We start from the raw sequence: 11385 nt of genomic DNA, 5'->3' as shown, positions 1-11385 counted from the left end.
TCACATAAAGGAGCTAGTTCTGGTTGAGCTGATAAGAAAACCTGTTTTTTTTTTATAGTAGAGTCTTTTTTTAAGTTAGATTATTCTCAGGTTCAGGCGTTAACGTGGTGCCCAGAGAAACATGTGCAGACTTACAGTGTGATGTCGGCCAACAGCTCCTTCAGCTGTGAGTCCATGTGACCTGCATGTATCAGCTCCACCTCTTTCTTCAGTTTCCTGTCAAGTTGTGGAAAATAACAAAAAGAATTTTGAGTACAATTTAAACTCATTTTTACAAAGAATATCGTTTTTGAAAAGAAAATTAGATTTTGCAAGAGTTTCCATTTTTGGGATATTTGATTCTTTACTTAAGCTAGCTGAAAAAAACACAAAACATAGATTTTTCCCCATGAAATAGCACATATTTCACAATTAAACATTTCATTGAAATACTTAAACAGGCAATACTGGAAACTTTTTTTGTAAAGAACTTTTTTTTCATTGAAACAACACACTTTTTTACATTTTTTTTTTATTAGCTAGAACTTATCGTCTCTAAGGAATCAACAACGGCAATTAGTACAAATACCTGTACTGCTCCTGTGTGTCTCGCAGCAGTTTTTTCAGCTCTTCTATCCTCTCTGTAGTTAACCTACGAACAATGACGTCTTCAATGGTCTCCACCACCTCCCCCTTCTCTCCACGCTTCCGCCTGGAAAAAGGACAAAATGAATGCTTACAATGATATTCCACACATCTATTGGGTATTGAAGTTCTGCACACAAATGTGTTTTCAAACTGACTTTGGTGCTTCTGTGGCTTCAAGAAGTTCAGAATATTGTGAGGCACAGTGCTGATGAGAGGAGAAGAAAAGGGGTTTATTATTTAGTGGACAAAAAAATAAAATAATCTGGAACAATTAAATTCAATTTACAATAGAGCAACAAACTTACGAAACAAGTGTGAACAAATTTAGAAACCAACAAAGCAAAACATGCTTTGGTTTTGTGGTTCTCACCTTCTGAGAAAACCAATCAGGTGGGCGGCCAGATTCTGCAAAAGGCTTGATGGCTCTGCTTACAGAGACCCTGAAGACAAAAACAATTGGAAAATACACTGAATGTTACAAATAAGATGAAAAAAAACCCCCAAATATGTCATTTTGAAAAAAACTCATTTTAAATGACATGATTTTTGGGTAATTTGTATTAAAAATATTATATTTAATATTCTTATTTTTCATTTTCAAAGCCTGCCACTCAAATGCCAAAGTGCTGACATTTACTCTTTTTAAGAAAGCTGAATAATTTAAACTTGAATAAAAAGAAAAATAGACCATTTTAAATATGTATTAATTTGATCAATTCCAACTGGCAGCTAAATATAATGGCAATATCCGCCCTGCTCTTTATCCAATTTCTTTCCATCTTTTTCATTTTCAAAAATGTTATAAAAAGGCAAATAAATGCTTAGCCAGACACAAATATTGAACCAACTCTGTTGAAGAACATTTGTATTGCTTTTTACAACAGTCTTCCCTTAGCACTTTGTTAAAATGCAAAATTACCAGTTTTGGTCTCCGCTCCTCATAACAGAGGATGCCAGGCACAGCTTCTCTCTGACAGACCATGGTTCTGTCGGTCCTACGTTCAGTATCTTGTGTTCTATGGGGAAAAAGGTACATACACAAAAAACTTTTGTTCCACTTACTAACGAAAAACAATTAAATTGTTACCAGAATTCATAATTTAATAAGGAAAACATATTTGCAAATAAAAATAAATCTCGTATCAAATACGTAATTAGTTTTACGAATTAATGTATTTCTTTATTATTAGACTAGTAGGTTCAATATTTCTGTGTATTGCTAACGTTAGCATTCTGCTAGCTTGTTTTGTTTTAAAACTGTCTATTTAAGAAAACATTTAGCTTCGTAAATTTATGCTGACGTTAAATACAAGCTGTTAACACAAAATATTTAAAAATACATTGTAAACAAATACATTGTAAACATTAGAAATAGATTTTATTGTTATTGCTGTTTTACTGTTAGCTTAGGTGTTTTCATCGGGGGACAAATTCGTGAGACACACACTCATACCAACACAGAAATGCTTTTCAAGTAAAAAATAAACACAGTTTTTGTCTAAAGTTCAAAGAAAATTAAATATATGGATTTTATTTAATAGTATGTTAATCTTTACAACATAAAACGCAAGTAAAAAACAAAGTAAGGTTTTACTTACTGCCGATACCGCTCGCCATAGCTTTTGTGCCGGCCCACCGGACTGATTTAAGTGATGCACAGGGCACGGTACGGCCCCACAAAGAGTATGGACAAAGCGGAACTAAAGTAAAGAGAGGTTTTGTATCGATGTTTTACTTCAAATTTCTTACTTCATACGTGGTCATATTGATTTAAAACCATATATTTTACATTACATTACTGAATTATATATATTTTTCCACACAATTATATATTTTTCAATAATAACCCAGACAGGAAAATACATGTTTATTTAATTGATTTGTCCTATATCTTTGTCATTTTAATGACTGTGGTTTACAAGGGGTTAAATGGTCAATGCAGTGCCCCGAAAATTACAATACTGTGTTGTAAAATAATTCAACGTTGGTATGTCATGGCGTCAACCTTTTATCAGCTCTAAACCATAGACTGTATATAAAATAACTTAATTTTTACAGTCTATGCTCTAAACACCAGCAAAGGTTTCCTGGTTCTTCTCATTTTCTCTCAGTCTGGGTCATTGGCTCCAGAATCAAGGTGAAAACATGTGGCTTCACAGATGTTCATTAGATAGTCATCAACACTTTTCACAAGGAGGGAAGGCCACAAAATAACCCTGTTAACAAGCTGGTTGCTGTTCCCTAGTATTCTAAAAGAAGATTGAGTGAAAAGTAAAAGGAGCGGCAGAATGGAGACCTGTCCAGGTTGCACCCCCTTTCACCCAACAGTAGCTGGCTCCTGCGACCTTGTGACCCTAAATGGAAAATGAATGGAAAACGAAGGAAATCTGCACAGACAATAGAAAGTTTGTGCAGAACCACCACCCAAACTATTTCTAATTATGCAGCAAAAGTCTAATTTCCATGTCCTTGTGTCAAACCAATTCTGAACCATGGATGACGCTAAAATGAGCATTTCATTTAAAAATTGAGGTTTTGGTGTCTGGAGGAAGAGCGAAGCATACAGGCTGGCTAACCCCATTGCACAGCACACTGATGCATTCAATTATACTAATAAAGTGGACCATGTATTTACTTTTGGATCCATACAATGCGGATCATCTTAACTGCAGGCTTCTTGTTGCCTTCATGAAGGTCCATAACTCTGCCAAAGTTGACAGTTTGTAAAACAAACACCAGGAACATTTTCACATCCCTTCTATCAATTTATAAACTAATTATTTTCCTTTTCTGGTTGATCCTCATTCACTATGGGGCCACATCAGAGTTCTAAGGTCCAGATGAGATGTTTTTAGCTGAAATTACAAATGAAAAAAAGTTTTCTTTTACATAAATGTTTTAACACCCACGTTTCAGATTTCAGCAGTGATGAGCTTCTCAATGACTCCCAGAAATCTTGAATAGCTTTGCTTCTGATGCAGTTTTTTTATCCGTTCAAACAGCTGCAAGGAGCGGTCTGCACGGACGCTGGTCCTGGTTCCTGCAGGCTTCATTCAATGTGATGGAAAACAGTGTTTCAGCCTTGTTCAGATGAATATTTCCCCATAACCAAAATAAAGTATAGGAAGATGACTGTCCAAAACATCAGTCTCAGGTGTTCATCTTTTTTTGCAAACACAAGTATTGTTTCTTTTTCAGGTTACGCGAATCCAAACTAAGCAAGAAATAATCAGACTCAGTCGTTTAAATATTGGCAGTCTTTATTTCCACAAGACTAAGAAATGATGTTTAATATACATTTGTTTCTTACAATTTAACATCTATCTCGTGTGTCTTTTTTGATAACATTTAGGAGATACTCTGACATGTAAAAATCTGGTGTACTGTTAAGGCCTCTTTTAGAGACATCTAAACCCGGCTGCTCTGTATTTACACTTCTTTCATTCGTTTTCAGTCATTCGTTTCCTCAAAGTGAGTCCTTTTCTGTTCTCGAGGGGCCACAGGCGAACCTGCCAAACCTGACTTTTAAGTCACATGACCGTCCCAGCAGCTGGAGCGCCTCCTACCAGCCGAGGGACGGTCGGTCGGTCACCAAAAACAAACACCCCCCTCACCCACTCCAGCTCTGAGAAAGCTTCTTACACGTGCACAAGCCCTCGCAGAAATGTTTACGGGACACAAAAACAGAGTTTTACGTCTGAAGCGGAGGCGCTGCTTTTCGTTTAAGGCTTCAGGACTTTTAATGCATAGATGTTTTCTTCAAATCCTTCAAACTCTGAACCGTAATAACACGGAAGATCTCTTTAAAACCTAAAGGAGCCGAGCCAACCTGCTCGTTTTAAATCAATGTAATCATGAAATAAAAAGGTTTATGTTGAACAGAATCTAAAGAATAAGCTTTGATATTTCTCACGTGAATGTCTAATAAATTACTCAGAGAACCAAGTGTTCCTCTTCCAGCTGTATGCGTGCTATAGCGCTGTTTTTGGGTGGGAAAAACATGTTGCAATGACATTCAAATACAGACATAAGTTACTGTACAAAAGCTACAGGAGGCAGCATCAGTTTAGAGTAGAAACGGTCGAGTGACGCGACTCACAGACCTGATTATCGAACTGGAGGATGCTGAGCTGTCATTGTGCTTCAGGGAATCCTTAAAACCGGAACGTAACCTCAAGATTCCACCTTAAAGGATGAGAATTTGAGAGATTTCTGTTTATACTAATTTAGGCGATTTCAGAGGTAAGATAGGGAGGGGAGGGTAAAACTGTGCACTCTGTCCTCTTCCATCATCTCAGACAAGCAGTACAGTCTGCCTGTAGTACCAAATATATATCTTCATACCAAAAATAGACAAAACAATTACATCTCCTCAACATAAAACCCTGTATCAAAATAGACTTTGATCTCTTAAACAAAACATTTTGTTCTTCTCTGGTTTCGTACGTGAAATGCTCTGGACATCTATCTTCTCTCGTCAGTCTACGCCGTGCAGTCTGTGCTGAACGCAGCTTTTTCAGGCCGTTTGAGACCCAACCGCGACGCCTTCTTCTTCTCCTTCCAGGGGGGAGCCACCCATCCAACTATCAGACACCTTCAACTCTGAGTTTGCATTGAATCCAAGCATGAGGTATGGTTTTACTACTGAAGACGTTAAAAAGTTAGGTTGTTATGGTTGTAGCGGGCGCAAAAAAAAAAAAAAAAAAAGGCGAGGAGTGATCTTTGGGTCAGACAAACCTCAGCTCTTCTACTAATCTCTTCATTCCACCTTAAAAAAAAGCTCACCCAGCCAAAGCTAACACAGTATGTGTTACAGATTTGGACTGGCAAATGTTTTTTTTAAAGGTCTACAGTGATTCCCACACTGAAAATGTTGCCTAAAATATCCTCAGGAATATGACGACCAGCACACCCTGTTCCACCAAACATCCTTCCGAACGCTTCGCTCTGAAGAAGGCACAAAATGTATCAGGAAATTCAATTGCAAGAGTAGGAAGATTGTTTTAGGTGGGAAATGCTGCAAAGCGGAACTTAAGGGATCTAGTTCCTGGAGAACTAGATTCTCTTGGGGACAGGGTGGGTTTCATAGGAAGAAATTTGTGCTGCTGTACACCAATGTCCTTAAAAACATACAAATAGTTAATAGTGAAGTTATTGTAATATCAAGACGAATCCCACCCCCCCAAACAGCGGACAGTCTGAGGTCCTGAAGGCAGTCTTTGTTAAAGTCTGACAGTTTTCCCCTTCGGTTTTATTCTTTTCCAGCGTTCCGTTTCTTCTTGTGTGGCTCAGTTTTATCTCAACCGCGGTGCGAGCAGAGCGGCGGCGAGCCCGCAGAGCGCCAGCGTCACGCCTCCTCGGATGTGAGCCCCAGCGGAATTACTGCTGTGCACCGGATTGACCCGCGGCTTGTTCGTGTTTGGCGTGGTGTTGGGGAAGTAAATGTCTGGTATGCAGGATGGGGAGTCGCAGCCGCTGCCGCTTTCCTCGCCGCTGCCGTCATCGTCGTCTGAAAATCAACAGAGAGCGGAGGTCAGGTTAGAGCTTCAACCATCTTCAGACGGAGGAACTGGCAGGTACAACAGTCTCACCTGTGTTTTCAATGATCTCATTGCCACTGTGCGCAGTTTTTAGCCAGATCGTCATTTCCTTCAAAGCTGCGATCTGACTGCGGATCACGGTGTGCGGTTTTGTTATGTCCACCTCCACATCCGGGTTGGTTCCCTGGTTAGCCAATCCGTTTCCGATGACGTGAAGCTCGTACCTTTGTGAAAGGAGAGTCCACTATGAGTGGTCCCGTCAGGCTCCAGCTCTGAGTGCACGCAGACCCTCACGGCCTTACCTGCTTTTTGCTGTACCGTTCCAGCACTCGTCGCCGGGGGCAATCCCCCCATCTGCACACACAGTCTCGGGCAACGTGGACCAGAACTTCTTTGCTTGTTTTAGCTTTCTCTTCACTTCACTTGTCTGCACAGAAAAGAAGGAAACTGGTGAGACGGAGCTGAAAAGACCAGAGTTGAAGAAGCTGCTGCCGCTCCTCACCAGCCGGTCTAAACTGGTTCCGGCAGCCGTTGTCGGCCTGGCCTCTGGTGTGTAGGGACGGAAACGATTCGCGAAGCCCGTTTCTTTCAGAGAACGCCTGTTCCGGAAGCTCTGACTTAACTTGGGCGTCCCACATCCTTGAAAAACCTGAGGAGGTTTCAGTGAAAGTTAATCAACTCATCTTGTTCAATTTATCAAAAAAAAAAAAAAGTCCTTACTTTTTGTGAGACTTGCATGCTGTTCTCCTGCATGTTCATGATGGCCTCTGAAATCTTGACATCGATGGGATCCATCACAGACTCAAAGTTAAACGGACCTTCGAGCCGCTCTGCCAGACTGAGCATGGCATCTGAAAATCCAATGAGAACGGTTATTCCTAAGAGTCACCACTAGGTGGAAGCATCTGCAGATCAGTGAATCCCCATATAAGAGCAGAGTAATCCTCCTAATAGATCCATGAGAACATATCAGGTGAGTTTACACAACTGTTCACTCATTTTAAAGTCCACAAAGCATGTCGCCCCTCCCTTTTCTTTACATTTTCAGCACTAAAGAAAGAGACGTGTCTTTACATGACTGTCAACAATAAAGTTCTGCTTTTAGACTCCCACTGACTGAAAGGCATTTATCTACTGATTATTAGAGTGTTTAGTTCTATAACTGGTATTTTATGAAAAAAAATTGTGAAATATTTGCCCCAAAGTGGCAATAAAGAGCGAGGAAGGAGGTTATACAAACATGCTCTGAAGCCAAATCAAACATATAAAGCTGTAGCGGTCATAAGAGGGCGGGGCGTTCGTCGAGGTGCCACGTCTGCTCACCGAGGAAGTTGTTCCACTCGGTGTCCAGGTCCGCCTGGTTGGCCAAACAGCCTCGCATCACATTCAGGCAGTAGTTCTGACAGGGCTTCAGCGCCACCTGGCCTGAGCAGTACGGACAGTACAGCATCTTCGTGGCGGCTCGCACACAGCTGGGGGTCGCACTGACCTGGAGGAGGCAGAGGGCGGTTAGATGGCTTTGAAACGAACCGTGGGGGAGTATCTTTCCCTCTCACAATACATGCCTACAAAAAAAAAAAAAAAACAAATTTGTGGTGATACAATACATACCATACAGACAATATGATCAAGATCTATGCAATATATCTGGCGTTTTTATTTTTTATTTTAAGAACCAAAACGTCTGTCTTTTTTGTGCTCGAAACTTGACCATAAATGAGTTCAAATCAAAAGATTTTAGCCTCATCACTTCATGGAAGCATCGGCTGTACATATGTATATTTTATTTGCATCTCTTATTTACAGTCAGTGCATGAAAGACGCCAGTACGGTGAGGTTCTCCATCTGCAGCAGGAGCTTTCAGCGGTACTTCCATCTTTTTTGATGACTTGCTGTCCCACATAAGTTTGAAGAGAGAATATGCATTTGTTATCCTTTACATCCCGCTCAAACACAGGCGTCCAGGGAAGCGCACGTCATACCAAAGGAAGGAAAGAGCCTTTTAGACTGTTGCAATAGCAAAAGTTTTCCCAGAGAAACCAGTAAAGAGAAGCGTGGACATGGAGGTTTTCACTTAACCAAAGCAGCAGCACATCGGACTCACCGTGGAGACTTTATTGAAAACCTCCGGCATGAGCTTGAGGCCACGCACGAACGTGCGTGCAGCGATGAAGGCCCGCTTCAGCTGGATGCGCAGCTTGCGGGGCACGTCCCCGAACGGCTGCAGCTCGTCCGTGTGCCGGCTCACGCACTCCATGTAGGCGTCGCTGAACTCGAACTGCACGTTGACTAGTCGGAACATCCTCTCCAGGAGGTCGGCCCAGAACTCCGACAGCATGGCGTCCAGGTCCATCTTGGCGCTGCCGTCCACGTAGTATCTGGTCAGGGACTCGAAGAAGTCGCTGAAGAGCTGTGAGTTCTGCTCGTACATCTTTCCGTATGTTCTTAAGAACATGTTGTGCAGCGAGATCTGTGCGTTTTTCAAAAGCTCGCGGAAAAAATCTGCAGAGAAAAGAAAAGAGGATTATAGTCCAGATTAACAGTAAAACACCAGATAAGTGGATTTTATGCTCATTTTACACTCATGAGTGGGACTGACACAAGTATTCAAATGATCTGATTTTTGCAATTTTCCCAGAAAGAACAAGTATTTGCGACGCCCAAGATCACACATTTGTGATATTCATGAATATAGTAGAGTAAAGTACACCTTAGGTAATGTCATTATCACTCCACAATTGCAGGACAATGACAACAAACTAAACTAAACAAACCGAATGCACTATTGTCACAGGAAGTAAAATACCTTCAAAGTAAAGTGTCGGTTTAGGTTATCATTTTAAGAAATTCCCTTTAAAACTCAACATCAGGTGTTTTTCATAGAAAAAAAAATTAGACTACAAAATTCTCATGATCACGTCTCTTGTTTCAGTGTTTACAATGTTTCGACTACCGTAATTCTTCAATCGTTTTCGATATTAATTCCAGCAAATTTCATTGCAGAGAAAAGCAGATTTTATAACTTTAACAGTTGTTGAATGAGTTCATGTTAGTAAATTGTTGTGTAACATAAACACTGTTATTTCCCATATCTACACTTTACAAACACATTAAATTAGTATTGTGTTCCATTTTGGTACAAAGCTGAAATGAAAAGCCGCTTTTCAGCTGATTTATCATGTAAACATGAATTAGCTACAGTTCATCAAAAAGCATGTGTTATTAGGGGGTGTCACTGCTAACATATCCAGTGTTAAACCCTAACCCGACTACTGATGGGCGAAGGCAGGGTACAGCCTGGACAGGTCGCCAGTCTGTTGCAGGTCCTCAATCACACACTCATACACTCTCACATTTACATCTAGGGCGCTTAAGAGTAACCAATTCACGTATGAAGCATGTTTCTGAATGGTGGGAGGAAGCTGGAGCCCACAGAGAAAACCAATGCAATGCATGCGTCGCAGTGGTCGCATGGCCATCAGAACAGAATCGCCCCAGTCGCGGCAGAATGGAACACCTGCTGGTGACGTCAATTTATTGGAATTTTACGCCAGTAGAGGAATTTATTTCAGCGACTAGAGTACACGATTATGGAGGAAACGTTCCAGAAAAATGTTTTTTGAACAACAAAAATGGTCAAAACTTGCTGAAGAAGTTATTGGAAATACCAAACTTCACACATTGACACACAGACAAAAAGACAGGCAGAGAGACACTAGATAGAAAATAGAGCAAGTTACTGTCACTACATCTCATATCTTGCAACACTAGAGAATACAATTAGGCCCCTTTTAAACATTTTTGCTTTTGTATTCTTTGCTTGTGTTTAGAGGATGAACACACCACTTCCTCCTTTGCTTCACTGTGAACCTTCGCATTCGCAGTTGCCGCATGTGTATGATCAGGATGTCATTCATTTAAAAAAAAAAAAAAACGCTGGAGATGATTGCATCACTTGAAAGTTATCACCATTCAGTTAAAGCGGACAGGCGCAAGCAAAACCAGCTAACATTAGTACAAACCAGGGCTAGGAATCACTGGGTACCTCACGATACGATGTGATACATAGCTCACGAGATCGCGATACTGTGATAATTGGTCAAAATTGTCTCCAATAACTCACATTATATAAAAGAACATTTTTTGGGAAAATATATCCCCATTTATTTTTTAGCTAGAACACAATCATAATAACTTGTGTCTTATTTTGTGCAACAATAGACACTTTTGTGCAAATCAGTCATACTATGTATTTGACAAACATTGACACTAATTGAATTGGAATCATCTGTAAAATTCAGTGTTAACAGTAGTAAACATGAACAGCAGTGCCACTGCTTATTGCAGAATTGTTGTAAACAGCAGAACAAAAATAAAAAAACTCAAGTAGCTGCCAGGTACATTGGTGCTCACGACAGCCAGTCGACAGCCCCCTCATCTACCTCTGAAGGAACGTCTCACCAAAGAATAAATACAACGTTTTACAGCCTCTTCGAAAAAAATAAAAGATTGACACTTGGTGATGAGAACCCATCAAGAAACAATCGCAGGACTAAATATCGCAATGTATCGCAATGTCTGTATTTCGGCACACCCCTAGTACGAAGTGTGGATACGATTGATTTGATGGCTGATCGTGGTGAAGTATAAACCGGCTTTTACTCATAAGTGTACATTTTAGTCCATTTTGTACCACCTTAAAATCCTGAGCACTTGTTTGGGGGTTTGTAAGAGTCCAGAACATGTGAAGGAGGGAAGCGTGAAAGGTGGAGCTGCAGCATCTCTGCTCTCCCTACCCGGCTTGTCTCTTCACATCAGTCCGCCTTAAACTGACCACCATCAATGGCATTTTTCTGTTGTCACAACCCATTCGCTCTCCTTTCTCCCAGCTTCTCTTGGACTGTCCTTCAGAAGTATTTTCAATAGGATTAACGAATAATACCACCTCCCTTCCCGCATATGGACTTGTAGCCCCCCTCCCGCATCCAGCCATGCGACCCCCCCTTCCCTGCTTTCACTTCATCAGTTCCTTCAGAGAACTCTCTTCACTAGAGACAGGGAACAATGACCTACTTCATCCTGAGGAATGTCCATCTCTCCCCCTTAACACCCCACCACCACCACCACCTCCAATAATCCAGGCCTCTACTCCTGTGGACACCCCCTCCTCAACCCCCCTAACTTTCTTAATCTGAGCAAAATGAGAATTCCTCAGAGT

The 11385-nt window shown here is 40.9% G+C and overlaps 2 protein-coding genes across 3 annotated transcripts in view; both read right to left on the bottom strand.

Annotated features, from left to right (window-relative positions):
• brd8 (bromodomain containing 8) overlaps positions 1-2337 on the bottom strand; it is a 9322-nt gene extending 6985 nt beyond the window's left edge. For both annotated transcript variants that reach the window (XM_024282944.2, XM_024282945.2), the window contains exons 1-6: positions 2226-2337; positions 1547-1643; positions 998-1067; positions 783-832; positions 569-691; positions 136-216 (exon numbers count right to left, since the gene is read on the bottom strand). In XM_024282944.2, coding sequence (XP_024138712.1) covers positions 136-216; positions 569-691; positions 783-832; positions 998-1067; positions 1547-1643; positions 2226-2244 — 440 coding nt within the window. In that variant the 5' untranslated portion in view covers positions 2245-2337. The remainder of the gene's footprint in view (positions 1-135; positions 217-568; positions 692-782; positions 833-997; positions 1068-1546; positions 1644-2225) is intronic.
• A 1532-nt stretch (positions 2338-3869) lies between these two features.
• gpc4 (glypican 4) overlaps positions 3870-11385 on the bottom strand; it is a 33767-nt gene continuing 26251 nt past the window's right edge. The window contains exons 3-9 of the mRNA XM_024282947.2: positions 8272-8669; positions 7491-7656; positions 6888-7018; positions 6670-6816; positions 6470-6594; positions 6219-6391; positions 3870-6136 (exon numbers count right to left, since the gene is read on the bottom strand). Of these exons, the coding sequence (XP_024138715.1) occupies positions 5922-6136; positions 6219-6391; positions 6470-6594; positions 6670-6816; positions 6888-7018; positions 7491-7656; positions 8272-8669 (1355 nt within the window). The 3' untranslated portion in view covers positions 3870-5921. The remainder of the gene's footprint in view (positions 6137-6218; positions 6392-6469; positions 6595-6669; positions 6817-6887; positions 7019-7490; positions 7657-8271; positions 8670-11385) is intronic.

The sequence above is a fragment of the Oryzias melastigma genome, linkage group LG10 (assembly GCF_002922805.2).
Source record: "Oryzias melastigma strain HK-1 linkage group LG10, ASM292280v2, whole genome shotgun sequence".
NCBI lineage: Eukaryota > Metazoa > Chordata > Actinopteri > Beloniformes > Adrianichthyidae > Oryzias > Oryzias melastigma.
Note: the sequence above shows the minus strand (reverse complement) of the source record. Positions and strands in the feature narration are given on the sequence as shown.